Source organism: Furipterus horrens, unplaced genomic scaffold (genome assembly GCF_987537825.1).
Source record: "Furipterus horrens unplaced genomic scaffold, mFurHor1.1.pri manual_scaffold_2, whole genome shotgun sequence".
In the NCBI taxonomy this organism is placed as follows: Eukaryota; Metazoa; Chordata; class Mammalia; order Chiroptera; family Furipteridae; genus Furipterus; species Furipterus horrens.
This window is the reverse complement of record NW_028327172.1, coordinates 1,237,346-1,253,600: the sequence shown is the minus strand read 5'-3', so window position 1 is coordinate 1,253,600 and position 16,255 is coordinate 1,237,346. Positions and strand designations below refer to the sequence as shown.

At 68.7% G+C, this 16,255-nt stretch overlaps 2 protein-coding genes across 2 annotated transcripts; both read left to right on the top strand.

Moving 5' to 3' along the window:
* The first annotated feature begins 6,058 nt into the window (after positions 1–6,058).
* TH (tyrosine hydroxylase) lies at positions 6,059–12,474 on the top strand. The gene is made up of 13 exons (XM_090292796.1): positions 6,059–6,190; positions 7,424–7,639; positions 8,330–8,504; positions 8,788–8,876; positions 9,084–9,151; positions 9,375–9,425; positions 9,761–9,906; positions 9,996–10,131; positions 10,228–10,297; positions 10,672–10,728; positions 10,934–11,029; positions 11,222–11,355; positions 12,063–12,474. Exons 1-13 carry the CDS (start codon positions 6,101–6,103, stop codon positions 12,220–12,222), a joined length of 1,488 nt encoding a protein of 495 aa, XP_090148922.1. The 5' UTR covers positions 6,059–6,100; the 3' UTR covers positions 12,223–12,474.
* A 1,842-nt stretch (positions 12,475–14,316) lies between these two features.
* On the top strand, positions 14,317–15,169 carry INS (insulin). Its single transcript, XM_090292819.1, has 2 exons — positions 14,317–14,528; positions 15,021–15,169. The coding sequence occupies exons 1-2, from the start codon at positions 14,333–14,335 to the stop codon at positions 15,134–15,136; spliced, it is 312 nt and encodes a 103-aa protein (XP_090148945.1). The 5' UTR covers positions 14,317–14,332; the 3' UTR covers positions 15,137–15,169.
* Positions 15,170–16,255: the final 1,086 nt, after the last annotated feature.

Genomic DNA, 16,255 nt, shown 5'->3' with positions numbered 1-16,255 from the left:
AGGGTGGGGGCGGGGGCCCACAGGGCAGCCCCGGAACCTGCCCGTAGTCAGGGGTGCGGGTCACTGGCCAGCACTGCTCACATGCGGTTGTGGGGTGCCCAGCCCGCCATCTCGGACCCTGAGCCCAGGAGTCCCCTGAACGTCTCTGTTCATTCACTCAGCAGCCTCCTGGAGCCGCTGCGCAGGTGCTGGGGGCCGGGGGGGTTGCCTGTGAAGACCCCCCATCCATGGGGAGGGATGAGACTTTGCTCAGTGCGTCACACAAAGACGTGGAAGTTACAGCCGCTGCTAGTACATGGGGGGTGGGGGGGGGCACCCGGGGAAGGTGAGGCTGGGAGGGAGGGAGGGAGGCCCCTGACCCCCCCCATGGCTGCGACCCTCCCCAGGCCCCCCTTCAAGGGCAGCTGCACAGAGGGTCCCCCACCACCCGGCGTCCCCTGGAGGTCAGCGAGGGGAGGCTGTGCTGGGGCAGGAGCGCCACCTGGCCGCAGAGCGGACTGAGGGAGCAAGGGCAGATGGGGCTGGGCAGGGTGGCCACAGTGTGGATGGAGGTCGGGGTGTCCCCAGCCCACAGGCCCCAGCCATCTGCACACTCACCCGTCTCCTGCTCCACGTCTAGCCCCCTCGCTCCCCGCCTGCCTAGACGGGGGTGAGGGGACCCTGGTTTTTCCGTGTTCTTGGGCGGTGAGGTTGCCTCCGCCAGCCGGGACAGAAAAAAAGGCCCAGAAGCCCCTCCGCACAGCTCCCCAGGCTCCGAAATCTGGGGAACTTGCAAGAATTTTGAATCTTGTCCTGGGAACCTTGGGGGTATGAGAGGGGCCCCTAGAGTGCCATCTTTGCCTTCCTGCCGCCCCCCTGCACCCCTGTGCTTTCCTCCCTCCCCCACCCCAAGGCTGGAATGGGGGGCAGGGCCTGACAGTGCCTCCCACTCCCGATTCAGGACTCGGCCTGGGACTGGTCCTGGTGGCCTCCCAGGTAGGGCTGGAGGCCCTGAGTGGTCCTCACCTGCATTGTGGGGACCCTCCATGAGTCTCCCCAACCAAGTCTGAGACCCTCAAGTGGTGGAACCTGGTAGCTCTCAAAGGGCCATGCAGGGCTTGCTGGGTGAATGGATGATGGAAGGAGGGGCTCAGGCTCTCGGGACCTGCCCGAGCCCTTCTGGGGGGGCCGGAGGTAAGAAGGGGTCACAGCCTCGGCTTTTGGGGGCTCTATGAGAGCAGCCCCTGGCATGGAAACCGGGGCCTGTCCAGCACCCCAGGAAAAGCTGGGTTCAGCTCTCGGGCTGGGCCACGTGGGGACCGTGGCCGCGGTCAGAAGGGCGGCTCAGCCGGGACGAGCTCTTTGAAAGCAAGCTGGGGATCGAGTCGGGCCAGCGGGTGTCAGCTGAGCGCGCCCTGGGGCCCGAAGTCACCACACACATGTGAGCACAGATGAGCCTTGTCTAAATGTCACAGTGAGCTGGCTGGCGGGGGCGCAGCCTGGAAATGTCAGCTGGGGGCAGGGCCTCCCGCGAGCCCCGGGATTAACACAAGGCACCTGGCATGATGAGCCGGGCACCTGGGCAGAGGCTCCGGGGATTACAGCTGCCAGGGGCAGGGGGGCTGGGGGGGTGGCAGGCAGCCCCAGAAGACCCCAGCAGAGAGCACCGCCCAGGGCCAGGAGCGCCAGGGAGGTGCTGGAGCAGGGGAAGCAGAGCTCGGGCCTCAGGAGCCCACACTGGCTTCCCACGTGTCCAGGGGCCGCGGTCTGGCCCCCACTGAGCAGAGCAAGGGTGTCCCTCCCGCGTTTTGGCCACCTGGCTTCTGCTCCTGCAGCCCAGAGCCAGGTAGTCCCACGGTGAGGGGATGGTCCTTCCTGGGCCTCCCTGCAGGATGGGGACAGAGTCCCCGGACGAGGGGCAGGCAGCCCGGAGCCTCGGGACCGCGGGGGCAGCGAACGGGGCCCAGGTGCTGGGCACTGGGCTGGCCATGAGACCTGATGGCTGTCAGACACAGCTGCTGCCTCTGCGTCAGTGACTCATGGGGACTGAATGTCGCCCTCGCCGCTGCTCTCCTGGCTAATTGGCCAGACACTGAGTGAGCCGGGGGAGGGCCCAGGGCGGGGGCAGCCGCGAGGCTGAGTCACTGCGCTCGGGGTGTGGGGGCTCTGGAGAGGGACCCCAGGAACCAGAAGCACCTGGCAGAAGCCCATGGGTTCGGCCATGACATGATGTGAGGCTCTGGAGAAACAGGGAGCGAGGGGTCACCCTTTGCGTCGCCTCCCAGGGTCCTTCAGGCCTTCTAAGAGCCTGTTGCATATCGCAGACACACACAAGCATGCAGCAGACATACATACATGTGCACAAGTACAGACACGCAAGGCCCAGACACATCCACACACATGCACACATAGCTGCACATACCCACACACGCACAGACGTGCACACATGTCCACACACATGACACCCACATGTTCGCGTGTGCTGCGCCCACACAGTTCACTCGCATGATGCTCGCGGTGCCCACACATGTTTGTGTGTGCGCATGCTCACACATACCTACTCGTGTCCACGTGCACACATGCTCACGTGTGCGCACACTCACACATGCGTAGAGGCCTGCATGACAGGGAGGCCGGAGGAGGGGCAGCCGCCTGCCTGAGGGCCTGGCAGCATTTGTCAGAAGGGAGCGGGCAGGCCCCCGTGGGGAGGGCACCCGTGGCGGGGCAGGGGTGCGTGGCCGGCCCCAGGCTCCTCTGCTGCGGGTCTGGCTTCCACGCCCCCGATCGTCGCTAAGCGCCCCCATCGACCCGGGCCCGGCGCGTCGATAATCCCCGCCTGCCTTCCCGGCGCGCCGCTCGGCTCCCTCGGAAGGGCTCCCCGGAGCTAATTGCGCTGACATTTCAGCCCCGACAGCCGGTGTGTCAGGGCACCGGGCAGGGAGGCGGGCCCTCCCTCCCACCCCCCAACATTGGCGCCCCCAGGCTGGGCAAGGCTGGAGGTGGGTGGCCCAGGCGAGGCCTCCGCTTCTGGCCCGCAGGGGTCTGTGCCCTTTGTGGGGCCTGGGTAGCGGCCCCAGGAGGGGGTGGGGTCGCCTCACAGTCCCCGGCAGCCCCCAGGGACCACAGGGCAGCACGGGGCCATGAGCGCCCCACGTCCTCAGAGCCATGTGGCCCCGTCCCAGCCGGCCCTTCTCCCTGTGGGTGGGGCTCAGTGTCCCGGGCCCGGGACTGTGAGGGGGGGCGTGGGGGGCGCCTAGTCAGCCGGGCTCTGTGTGTGTGTGTGTGGGGGGGGAGTCTTCCCAGGACACAAATGGGGCCCACGGCGTCCCTGCTCACACCTGAAAGCGACCTTTGACCTGGATGGCTGGGTGCACAGGGGAGACCCGCAGGCTGGGCCCGGGTTCCCGAGGAGACCGGGGTGAGGCCTGGGGTCTGCAGCTGTGGGGAGCTGCGTGCTGCTGGCCCTGCCCCCCCACGCCAGGCGCCCTCCGCCAGCACCACTGTCATTACGGGCCATTAAGTCCCTGGAGGCTCTTCAGACAGAAAGTGGCTGCCGGGGGCTGGGGGGGTGGGGTGGCGCTGGGCCTCCTAATTGCAGGCAGGAGCGGGACTGCGGCCTGACTGTCAGGGGAGGGGGAGCAGGGAGGCGCGGGCTGAGCTGCTGAGGGGGCGGGGTGGCGTGTGGGGAGCCCTGGCCACGGCCACATAGGTCCCTCCTCATGTCACCTCCATGCTGGCCCCCTCCCAGACCACCCCCAAAGTCTACGTCAACCTCGCTCCCTCCCCTCTCTCCCCCTTTCTGCAAAGAGCTCAGCCCTGCAATGCCTTTCGGGGTCTCTGTTCACACAGGGGTGCTGGCAGCAGATCCTGTCGGGCCCCCCCAACCGCCCAGCCATTGAAAGAACAATCAATGTCTTGGGAGGTGGGGACACTGGCCGTGTGAGCCGGAGGGATGGCTCACGTCAGTCTTCCCAGCTGCAGAAGGGGTCCACGGTTGTCACCTGTGAGGAGACAGCGCAGCTCGCCCTCCCGGGGAGCCTAGGACAGACGGGGGCCTCGGGCAGGAGGCGGGAATGCGAGGGTGACCCAGGCTGGTGGGGAGACCGGGAAGGACCCCTCACCCTCTGGGGGGGCGGAGGGGCTGGAGGACGCGCCTGGCGCGTGGCAAAGGCCGCGCGGACGCAGAGGGGCCCACGCTGCCTGGTGTGAGGCCGCACCCCTGGGACCGCGCTTCCCGGGAAGGGCGGCCCTCGCGTCGCCCGGCCCCCGGGGACGACTGAAAGCTTAGCGCCCCCGGCTTCCCGCCGGCTCAGGTAGGAAAGGAATTAAGAAACAATATTTGAGTGAGCAGAAGGCATTTGCCAAAAGGTTAAATCCACACTGGCGGAGGCCCGCCCGGCTCCTGCGGTATTTAACGGATCAGTCAGCCCCTGCCCTACACCCTCTCTGAGCAAAGGGGTGGGGCTGACCCACATCTTTAAGGGTCCCAGGCAGCCCTCCCTGGGGTCCAGACCTTCTGCAGGCCTGGAGGCCGGGCTGCTGAGGACGCGGGGCCCAGCTGGGGGGACCTGCAGCCTGGGGCAGCGGAAATCATCGGGCCACCCTGTCAGCTCACTGGGGGGAGCCTCGCCCCACCCTCAGCGCTGGGGTCTGGGTTGATCCTGGCAGAGCCATTTGGGGCACACATGCCTGTGGAAGCCTTCTTCCGGGCTCCGGCCTGGAGGCAGACCCACCGAGACCCGTTCTGGAGGGGCCCAGAGCCCGGGGCCTGCACCAGGTGCCCGGAGGCAGCTGTGGGCCAAGCTGGCAGGTTCCTGCCCTCAGGGAGCTTGTGGGCGGTGGGGCAGAGGTGGGGGAGGCCAACCTCGGGCACAACAAAGAGTAGGCATTGCAGAGCGACTGTGGGCTGAGCTGGGTTTTGTGGGATGCGTAGGAGCTCACCGGGAGGCATGGCATCAGGGAGCCGCAAACCCTCCCCGAGGAGGACGTGGCGTGTCGGGGGAGGGCCTTTCCCTTGCGCTGCGTGAGCCCTCAGGCTGCTTCCAGAGGGCGCGGGGGGGGGGGGGGGCGGGGGGGGCGGTCAGAACATGCTGGGTGAGGTCTGCGAGGAGAGGCGCTGTGACCGGGAGTGGGGTTCTGCGGGGCACTGGTGACCTGCCGGGGGTGGACCTGAGGGTCCTGCTTGGCCGCTGTGTCCCCTGGGCTTCCAGATGCAGAAAGCCCACGTCCAGTGGCCACGCAGCAGGCCCCCTGCCTCTCTGAGGGCCTCCTCCCCTCTCCACACAGCCCCTGCCTGACCCCACAGTGCCCAGGGTCCCTTTCACCACCGTCCCCGAAGGGCCTGGGGCTGTCGGTGTCCCACAGCCAGGACATCTAGAGGCCAAGGAGTGGGGGGGGGAGCCGGGGGCTGGAGGTGGGCCGCTCCGGGGAGGGAGGGGCCGTCTGTGTGGTGGGCTGCCGCCCAGGGAGTGGGGTCACAGAACTACAGTTGTGAGAGGCTTCCCTGTCCCCCAGCCCAGCCTCCTCCTCCGGGCTGGAGGGACGGGCCCTTCTGGAACATTCCAGGTCCCGGTAGATGCTGGGGGATCCAGGCGCAGGGGGCAGCTATAGAGACACGCTGGGGACCGCGCCGGGACACCTGGCGGAGGGAGGACTCACTAGGAAAGCAGCCAGCCCCCCGGCACCGAGGTGAGAGCCGGGGCTGCTCCTCTGGCGGTGGGTTCAGTGCAGCGTAGCCAGCGGGTCGCCAGCATCTAGCGTCTCCCTGCGCCCCCTCCAGCGCCCCACCTGGTGGGGCCAGTGGGACTCCCACTGCCCTCAGCCCCCCAGCACGCCCGCTGGAGCCGAGATGACTCAGAGCGCGGCCAGGCCGCCCCTGCCCGGGGCCGGGAGCCGTGGAGGCAATTAGATTTAATGGGACAGAGCCCTTTCTCCCTGTCTCCCTGCTCCGCGCCCTCCCCGCCCCCTTAGGCGGCTGCAGGCGGGAGGGGGATGTGAGGGAGGTGGGAGGTGGGGGGTGGGGGACCCGGGGGGCCCTGACGTCAGCTCAGCCTATAAGAGGCCGCCTGGCGGAGGGCTGCGGACAGAGCCCCGGACCCCGGACCCCGGACCCTGCGGCATCATGCCCACTCCCGGCGCCGCCACACCACAGGCCAAGGGCTTCCGCAGGGCTGTCTCCGAGCTGGACGCTAAGCAGGCTGAGGCCATCATGGTAAGAGGGCAGGCTGGTGCCCACAGGCTCCGGGTCCACGAGGACGGCTCAAACCTGGGCTGAGCGAGGCGTCCTGGCTGGGCACCCCTGGGTCTGGGCGTGCGGCTCTATGAGGGTGGGTCGTCCACCTGCATGTGTGTGAGGGTGTCCCAGGCCCCAGCATAGCTCACGGTGGAGGTGCGGGCCCCTGGGGGAAGCCTGCCTGAGCTGAGGGGTAGCTGGACTCTGGGGCGACCCCACCCGTCCTCGCCTGCCTGTCTGCCCACCATGCACTCATGCCCCCCAGCCCCTGCCCAGGAGCCCGGGGCCTCCGGACCACCCGGGACATCCCCAGGCCATTGCGCTTGGGAGCACAGAGTTCAAGGGGGTCTGCGCTGGGGCAGACCCCGTCAGCCAGCTCCTCTGTGAGACTGGGTAATGGGTGGGGGGGCTTCCAGGCCCGGAAGAGTGGTCTTCAGTTCATTCTCAGGGATGCCCCCAAATAGAAAGCTCCCTGCACCTTTAAAAGGGGCTTTGCTTTTAAACCTTTAATGAAAACGTGGTTTGAGTTCCAGAAATTTAATTGATGGGCACCTTCTCGGGGGGTTGTTGTGGGGTGGAGCCCCCCAGGGAGGCCCAGGGCCCTGCTCTGTCCACACCCCGGAGGCCGAGTGAGTACTCAGAGGAGGGGTCCCCTGCATGCCCCCACCCCGTGTCCCACACCCGAAGGCACCAGAACCCCCTTAGATGTTCAGCTCCAAGGGATGAGCCTCCCCCAACACGCAGCTCCTCCTGCGCCCAGGCCTTGGGGGCTCTGCGTGGGGGCTGGTCAGACACAGTGACCCCTGGGGCTGGCAGCCTCAGGGACAGACTGTGGACAAGGGCCCTTGCGTCTTGGTCGGGGGGCAGTGTGGCTGGGTGTCCCTGTGTGGGCAGAAGGGCTGTGAGGGACCGTGAGGAGAGGCGGGGTGGGGGGCACTGCTCCAGACACTGTGCCCGCTGCCCCCCGCCGTGGGCTCTCCTGCCGTCCACCTGGGGGTTGGGGGGTGGCAGCGGCTGCTCCTGAGTCACCCCTTCCTGCCACCTAACTCAGTTAGTGCCGGGCACGGGACAGGCAACACAGCACCTCTGCGCCGTGGGGGCTCCCACCCCCCGCGGTGCCTGGAGGCTAGGGCTGAGGTTCTGCTCGGCCTGCCCGTCCCTCGCGTGCACAGTAGGTGCTCAGTGACAAGCCGGGGGGCCCCGTCCCCACAGTCCCCACGCTTCATCGGGCGGAGGCAGAGTCTCATCGAGGACGCGCGCAAGGAGCGGGAGAAGGCAGAGGCCGTGGCGGCAGCCTCCTCGGAGCCGGGGGAGCCCCTGGGGGCCGGAGCGAGCGTGGAGAGGGATGGGAAGGCCCTGCTGAGCCTGCTCTTCACCCTGCGGGGCGCCAAGCCCTCCCCGCTCTCCCGAGCCCTGAAGGTGTTTGAGGTGAGGGCAGCAGGGGCCGGTGTGGGCGGGACTCGGGCTGCTGCCCAGGCCACTGAGGGACACGGGAGGAGAGGGTTCTAGGAGCCCTGGGGACCCACAGCAGCTGCCACCACCCCAGGTTCACAGGACCCCGCGGGCTGAAGCCACTGAGCCCTGCGGGTGAGTGGGCACCGACCCAGCCGATGCCCACGGTCCCTGAGGCTGCCGTGGCCGCCGATGGCGCAGGCGGCTGGCGGGAGACTGCCCCTCAGCTCTGGTCCCCCAATGGCGTCACGGCCAGACGGCTCCTGCGTGCCTGCGAGGCTGCGTGGCCTGTGGCCCGGAGACCCGGCGCCCTCGCCCTCGTTGCTGGGCAACAGGAGCGGGTGGTGGTCGGGACCCCTCCTGCCAGCCCCTTAGCGGGGGTCTGAGCCTCCTGACCTCGCCACAGGGGGGTGCAGGGCCCGCCCCAGACGGCCACACCCAAGAAACTGAGTCCTGTGTGACCGCTGCTGGCACACACATGGGAGGGAACCCCATTTCCCAGCCACACACCCTGCCTGGCCCAAGGGGCTGACCTGAGTCTGGACTACTGTGTCTGTGTCCAGGGCAGGGCGAGCGGACCCCGGGGGCTTCCTTCTCGCCCCACCCACCTCAGGCCTCTCCCTCCTCGCCCCTCTCCCTTCCTCTGCGCTGCTTTTCCTCCTGAAGACCTTTGAAGCCCAGATCCTGCATCTGGAGACCCGGCCCGCCCAGAGGCCGCGGGCAGGCGCCCCACAGCTGGAGTACTTCCTGCGCTGCGAGGTGCCCAGCGCGGACCTGCCTGCCCTGCTCAGCTCTGTGCGCCGGGTGGCAGAGGACGTGCGTGGGGCTGGCGAGAACAAAGGTGAGGCCAGCGGCTTGGTCCTGAGAGTGACCTCGTGATGCTGAAATGCTGGGGGGAGGGGGCAGGGGTCCCGAAGGGGAGCCCTGAAGTGCCCCGGTGGCACTGTGGATGGGGACTCCCTCCCTGCTTGCTCTGCCCTGTTATCCCCTACCTCTGTGTCTGGGCCCGGGCACCCCAGGTCACTGTCCCAGGCCGCCTCCCGCCAGGCTGTCCAGGGAAGGCGGCTTCTAGAGTGGGTCATGCCCCCCCACCCCATGCTCACCCGGGCCCACCCTCTGTGCAGCCCTCTGGTTCCCAAGGAAAGTCTCTGAGCTGGACAAGTGTCACCACCTGGTCACCAAGTTTGATCCTGACCTGGACTTGGATCACCCGGTGAGCTGGTGTCTTTCCAGGCCAGAGGGGGCCCCTGCCCTTGGGGCTGGGTGGTGGGCGTGGCCCCCAGGCTGAGCCTGGGAGGGGTACCCGGCCCCCCGCAGGTGCTGCGCCCAGGCAGCCCGAGCCCAGTCACTGCCCGGCCTGCACTGGCGGGGTGGGGGTGGGCAGCGGGGAGCCCCCTGACCTGCGTGCACTCTGCCACAGGGCTTCTCGGACCAGGCGTACCGCCAGCGCAGGCGAATGATCGCCGAGATCGCCTTCCAGCACAAGCAGTGAGGACTCCCTCGGCCCGGACCTGATGGGTGGGCGGGGGAGGGGCACCTTTGCCAGCATCACCACCACCGTCACTGTCCCAGCAGTCACCATGTGACTGGGGCCCCCACGTCACAGCCAGGCGTCCCGAGGCACAGAGCCACTGACATTCAGCCCGGCCCTTCCTGTCCACCCCACATGCTGTCCCCCAAGGGGCCCTACTGACTGCCACCCCCTCCACAGTGGTGACCCTATTCCCCGAGTGGAGTACACGGCCGAGGAGACTGCCACCTGGTGAGACCCCACGCCAGCAGCTGGCAAGGAACTGGGACTGGGGATGACCCCAGAGTCCTGCGCTCAGGGTAGTGGCTTCCCGCGGGACAGACTAAGACAGGTGGAGAGGGACGTCCTGAGGCCCCGACCGTCGGCCTGGAAGGAGGGGTGACCTGGCTGGGTCGTCCAGGGAGCGGAGGGCTGCCCACCCTGTGCCCTGGAACCCCCAGACCGCGAGTGTGGCCCTCCCAGTGGCCAAGGGCTTTGGGGCCCGAGGCGAGGCCCGCAGGGGCTGCTCCGTGGGGGCCCGGGGCCCGGGCAGGCCTGAGTCCACCGGCCGCCCCGCCCGCCCACAGGAAGGCCGTGTACACCACCCTGAAGGGGCTGTACGCCACCCACGCCTGCCGGGAGCACCTGGAGGCCTTCGAGCTGCTGGAGCGCTTCAGCGGGTACCGGGAGGACAACATCCCGCAGCTGGAGGACGTCTCCCGCTTCCTGAGGGGTGCGGCTGCCCGGGGCAGGGAGGGCCGACACGGCAGCCCCTGGGCCCCGCCCTCCCGGGGCTCTGACCGCCTGTCGTGGCCCTGGCAGAGCGGACGGGCTTCCAGCTGCGACCCGTGGCCGGCCTGCTGTCCGCCCGGGACTTCTTGGCCAGCCTGGCCTTCCGCGTGTTCCAGTGCACCCAATACATCCGGCACGCGTCCTCCCCCATGCACTCCCCGGAGCCGTGAGTGCCCGCCCCCGCCCCCGGGAAGTCCCCGCAGGGAGGGGACAGAGGGCTGGTGGGCCCGTCCCCAGACCCCGTCTCCGGCCCCTGCCGCAGGGACTGCTGCCATGAGCTGCTGGGGCACGTGCCCATGCTGGCTGACCGGACCTTCGCCCAGTTCTCCCAGGTGCGCGCCCGAAGCCTCGGCCCAGGCCCGGGGCTGGGGGTACCCCCGAGCCTGGCTCTGCCCCCCGCACCATGCCTTAATCCGTCTGGCGGGACCATGCCCACTTGAGCCCCAGAGAGGGGTGGGTGGGCTCAGACCCGTAGCAGGAAGGCCACCTTATAACAATGACAAACCAGGACTCTTTCCCCAGAGCCAGCCAGCGTCCTGGGGCCAGGGCACAGGCTGGGCAGCTCCCGCGGCCTGGGCTGCCTCCTGCCGGCTCCCGGATGGACCCCAGAGCCCAGGGTCCCCTGGGGGGCCCCACGCTTCACCCCACTCAGGTGCCCTGGCCATGGCGGCCGACCCCCACCCGCCAGCCTCCCCCTCCCCCACAGGACATCGGCCTCGCGTCCCTGGGAGCCTCGGACGAGGAAATCGAGAAGCTGTCCACAGTGGGTTCCTTCCCCCGTGGGGCCTATGGGTGGACTCAGGGCCCCTGGGTGCTGGCGGGCCCCTCCGTCTGGGCTGGGGTCTCTGCTTCTGCCCCGGGAGTTTGACCCTCACGCGGTGACCGCCCCGGAGCCTGGCCGCTCTGCCTGGGAGGGAGGCACCCGGGTGGGGCTGGGCAGCTGTCCCTCGAGCCGCGCTTTCCCGCAGCTGTACTGGTTCACGGTGGAGTTCGGGCTCTGTAAGCAGGACGGCGCGGTGAAGGCCTACGGTGCTGGTCTGCTGTCGTCCTACGGGGAGCTGCTGGTGAGACCCAGCCCGCGGCGGCCCCCGGCGGGGGCGGGCGGGGTGGGGTCACTGCAGGGAGGGCCCCGGACAGCACCAGGAGAGCTCGTCTCTGCCCCATCCCGCCACCCGGTGCCCAGGCCTGGGGAGGACCCCTGGGGGCGGTGGGTGTGAGTGCACACCCGCAGCCGACTCCTGGGGGCCCCCCGCCAGCACTCCCTGTCGGAGGAGCCCGAGATCCGGCCCTTCGACCCCGAGGCTGCGGCCCTGCAGCCGTACCAGGACCAGACGTACCAGTCTGTCTACTTCGTGTCCGAGAGTTTCAGTGACGCCAAGGACAAGCTCAGGTGGGCCGGCTCCCAGGGCTGAGGCCCCCCCGTGTCCCTGGCCTGGGTTAGCCTGGGGGCCGGGGTCTTATGAGCCCATTTCACAGAGGAGACAACTGTGAACGCTTCAGGGGCAACACCCCTCCCACAGCAGCACCCTGAAAAATCTGGGAGTGGGAGCCCGGAAAGCTGGAGGCCAGGCCAGTATCAGGCCTAGGCCAGATTTCTGGGAGGCAGAGCCTGTCTTTTGTAAGAAGGGTGCGTGGGGTCCCTCCCAGCTCCTGCCTACTGAGCAGACGGGGCCATGGGGTGGGGAGCCCGGGGGGCCTCAAGGGAGCAGGCAGTTCCCAGGGCAGGGGGCGGGGGTTCATTAGGGGTGGGACGGAGCTTGACCTGTCCCACCTCTTTATTCTGGGAAAAGGCCAGGCTCTCTGGGCACAGGAGAAACAGGCTCAGGGGCTATGTGCCCGGGGCAGGGACAGGGGGAGGGCTGGGTCCCACACTCAAGCTTAAGGACAGAGACATAACTGGGCTCTCCAGGGCCCATGGTCTAGGAAGGCTTCCTGGAGGAGGAGGTCTGGCTGAGCTGGGCCTTGGGGAGGAGCAGGGAGGAATGGGGTGTCCTGGAGGCTACAGACCCTGCCCTAAGCTGTCCCCGCTCCTCCCTGTGCCCTAAAGCCCCTGAGTCCCCACCGGGTGACTGAGGGTCCCTGCTGGTCTGTCTGCAGGAGCTACGCCTCCCGCATCCAGCGTCCCTTCTCCGTGAAGTTTGACCCGTACACGCTGGCCGTCGATGTGCTGGACAGTCCCCAGGCAATCCGGCGCTCCCTGGAGGGCGTCCAGGATGAGCTGCAGGCCCTCACCCATGCGCTGAACGTCATTGGCTAAGCCCAGGGTGACCCAGGACCCCGGTGGGCTGGCCTTCTGGTCTCCCGGTGTTTCCCGGCCTCCCCGGCCCCCACTCATGTGAGGGGCTGGACCTCAGCACCCCAAGCACTGGCCAGAAGCCCTCCCAGCAGAGAGCCCCCCACTGACCCCACTGTGCTTCTCAGTCCCCACTCCAGTGTCCTTGTCCCGTGCCGCCCATGATGCTGTGTGCCACCTGTTCACAACCTTAATAAAAGGAAGAGGTTCTGTGCCTGCCTGCTGTCTGCATCCGTGCGCCCCGCGGGCCTGGGCCCTGCGCACCCGGTGGTCCAGCTGACCCGGGCCCAGGGCACAGGGGGTCCCAGCTAAGCGGCCTGTGTCTGTGTCAGGGCCTGCCCACAGGGCCCCCATTGGGGGCTGGGTGTTGGGGGTGGGGCTCACGACTACGCTTCATGGGGCTGTGGCCTCCGAGGTCTGCTCAGAGGAGGACAGGGTCCCAAGGGCCCGTCTGTGAGAGCAGGTGGGGTGTGGCAGCCTCTGACCCCTGCACCCCACCCCACCCAGAGCAGGACCTGGGATGCTCCCCGAAATGTGAGCCAGCTCCCTAGTGACCTCTCTGGGCTGGTGGGGAGCTGGGTTCTGGGCTCTGCTGGGTGACTCTGAGCTCACTCAAGGGGCCGGACGTGGCCCTCAGTCTGCGGCCCCTGCGCCCTGTAGGGCGGACCTCCTCTCCTTCCCAGGAGGAGCGGCCCAGGGGTGCCTGGCCCCTGCCTTCCTGCAGGGTGGGGAGACACCAGCGACCCTCCAGCTTCCCACTAACACTGGCGGCAAACTCCTACTCATCCGTCAAGTCCCTCCTGGGCAAAGCCCCCTCCCCAGCCCACCCTGGCGGTCCGGCCTCCCCTCAGCTCAGCCTCAGGCACCTTGACTGCTCAGCCCTGGGAGGTCCCACCTCAGGCTGCTTCTGACAGCTTGGGACCCCACAGAGACCCGGGGGACGGGCGGATGGCTGGCCTTGCCTCCCTCCAGCCCCACGGACCCCAGGCTCTGCCCTGCACCTGCCCCCCCTCATCTGTTCTGTGGCCCTGGCAGTGCAGGCCCCGGGGCACTGTGGTCCCCGAAAGGCAGGGTTTGGCCCATTCTCAGCAGTGAGGGGCCCCAAGACCCTGCTGCACAGGGAGGGTTAGAGGCAGCGGGTGGCAGGGTGGAGGCCAGGCCCCCCTCCCATGCCTGTCCAGGGGGCTGGGGGCACCCCGACAGCTGAGCGGGATGAGGGGGTGGCCAGAGGAGACGGGCAGGGACCCCAGGAAGAGGGGCAGGAGCCACGAGGCTGGGCCATGGCTGCATCATATCACGGAGTCCTGGGGCCAGAACACAGAAGCGGAGAAACAGGGTCAGCCCGAGGGTCTCACGGCTGCTGGTCCCCAAGTTCAGCCCTTCCTGCAGCACCCTGGGGAGCTGGGGGCCTCAGGACCGCCACTGTGCTGGGGCGGGGTAGGGACAGGGCCTTAAGCAGAGAGGTGTCCCTCACTGTCCCATCCCGGCGGCCCAGACCAGCCGTGGGGCCTGGGGGCGGGCAGAGCCCTCTCCTCTCACCAGCACCCCCGCCCCAGCTCTCTGTACTAATGTGGAAACTCGGCTTTGCTCCGGGAGATGGGGAGACATTTGCCCCCCGCTGAGCGCGGACCCAGGGCCATCAGGCCCCTCATTAAGATCCTAATGATCCCCGTGGCCCCGAAAGGTGCTGACAACCAAGGAGAGGTTCCTGCAGACCCAGCAGGGGGCAAATGAGCCAGAAATTGCGGCCTCAGCCCCCCGCACCGCCCCTGCGGCCATCTGCCGCCCTGGGGCCCTAATGGGCCAGGCCGCCCGGGGCTATAAAGCCGGCTGGGCCCAGCAGCCCCCAGCCCTCCCGACCGGTGGCATTCACACTCCGCCCGCAAGCAGGTGAGTCCGGACCTCTGGGCGGCCTGGGTCAAGGCTGCCCCGCTGGGGTCGGGGGCGTCCAGGATCTCGAGGGTGTGGGCTCTTCCCTTAGAGCGGTCGGGGGCAAGCACTGGGCGGGGGCCCCCGGGGGCACATGCTCCCTGCCACCCCACCGCGCCCGTCCGCAGGTGGCCGACGCCCCGCCATGGCCCTGTGGACACGCCTCCTGCCCCTGCTGGCCCTGCTGGCCGTCTGGGCGCCCGCGCCGGCCCCGGCCTTCGTCAACCAGCACCTGTGCGGCTCGCACCTGGTGGAGGCCCTGTACCTGGTGTGCGGGGAGCGGGGCTTCTTCTACACGCCCAAGGCGCGGCGGGAGGCGCAGGACCTGCCCGGTGAGCCCCGCCCCGCCCCGGCCCGCCCCACTCCCCGCCGGCACCCGGGCATGCGGGCACGCATTATAAAAAGGAAATAATGTTCCCTTGGCCACATCCTAGAAGTGACCAGCTCCCTGGTCAGTGTTGGCATCCGGGGACGGAGCCCAGATGACCCCTGGCGGTGGGCTGGTCCCTGCCCCTGTCTTTCATTTCCCACCTCCCAGCCCCTCAAACCAATGCCCTACCGACTCCTCCTTGCCTCTGGGTGCTGGCCGTCTCGGGGAGACCCAGGGGCTGATGGGGGTGCCCCATCCTGCTGCTCAAATGCTGGTGGGGCCTAGGAGCTCGGTGGAGTAGAGACAGCGGGGAGGCCTGTGACAGGCACCAGGGGCCCCTGCTCAGGTTCCCTGAGTGGCCCTGCCCTGGGGGCCAGGCCGCCCACTGTCCCAGAGCTGTGAGGGGCACGGGGGCAGCGGCCCTGCTGCCCGCCCTGACCGCGCTGCCTCCCCGGCACGGCAGAGGCGGAGCTGGGCGGGGGCCCCGGCCTGGAGGCGGCGCTGCAGAAGCGCGGCATCGTGGACCAGTGCTGCACCAGCATCTGCTCGCTCTACCAGCTGGAGAACTACTGCAACTAGCCGCGCCCGGCGGCGCCGACGCCTGCGCCCACGCCCACGGCTGCGCCCACGCCCACGCCTGCGCCCGCGCCCACGGCTGCGCCCACGCCCACGCCTGCGCCCGCGCCCACGCCTGCGCCCTGGGCCGGGACCAATAAACCGCACCAGCCCGCGCTGTCGTGTCTCTGTGCTGCGGCGGAGGGCCCCGGGCTGGGCTGCAGGGGTGCGGGGCAGGGCCCTGCCCTCGAGGGCTTGGTGCGGTGGGGGCTGCCCAGTGAGAGGGCGGGGGACCAGGAACCCGGTGCTTGAGCTGCTAGAAAAGGTCCCCTGGCGCAGCCCCGGCTGAGTCCCAGCGGGCACCTGTGTCCCGCTAGGCTGTGAAGGGGGGCACCAGTGTCCCTACCTCGGGGAGTCTGTCCCCAGGGCACCTGTCCATTGAGCAACTGGGCAGAGCGGCCATTCACAGATGTGACCAGCAGAGGGCGCGAGAGCCCCATGTTTGCGCCGTGACACGGCCTACGGGCAGGCTGTCCCCGCCAGGCGTCTGTCTGTCCTCATTGCAGGGGCTCCGGGGGATGCGCAAGGTGCTGTCTGGAGGCCTGGAGGGTTAGGAAGGACACAGTGTGTCCAGTCAAGTCCCTGCCCAGGCGCTGACAGGCCCAGGCTTCCTGGGGAGCAGCCGGACAAATGTGCAGGGTCCCCAACATGCTGGGACAGACCCCAGTGAGAGTCAGCCCGCACGAACCCCAGAGTCAGAGGCCTGGCGCGTCTCAGGGGCGAGCCCCTCCAGCGGCCCCGCACCACCGCCCAGCAACCGGCCTTTGCCGAGGGTCTCCGGGCCCCACGGGAACTGAGGCTGGGGCTGGTGGGTGGTCGTCACTGTCAGGCCAGGCTGTCCTTTGCTCTGCTTGTAGCCACCTCGGCTCCTCCAGCCAGAAGGCTCACGGGAGGCGGGGACTTTGGGGACAGGCCTCAGGCAGGGGTCATGCTGGGCCAGGGTCCATTCCCATGCCCCCTCATCCCCCGCCTCCCCGCTCAGGGTGGAGAGGTGAGGGGTCAGCTCCAGAAAGAATGTGGAGGGGTGCCCAGGAACGGCGGAGACAGCGAGCGGGGCCCCCTCCACTGCAGGCGCTGTTGGTT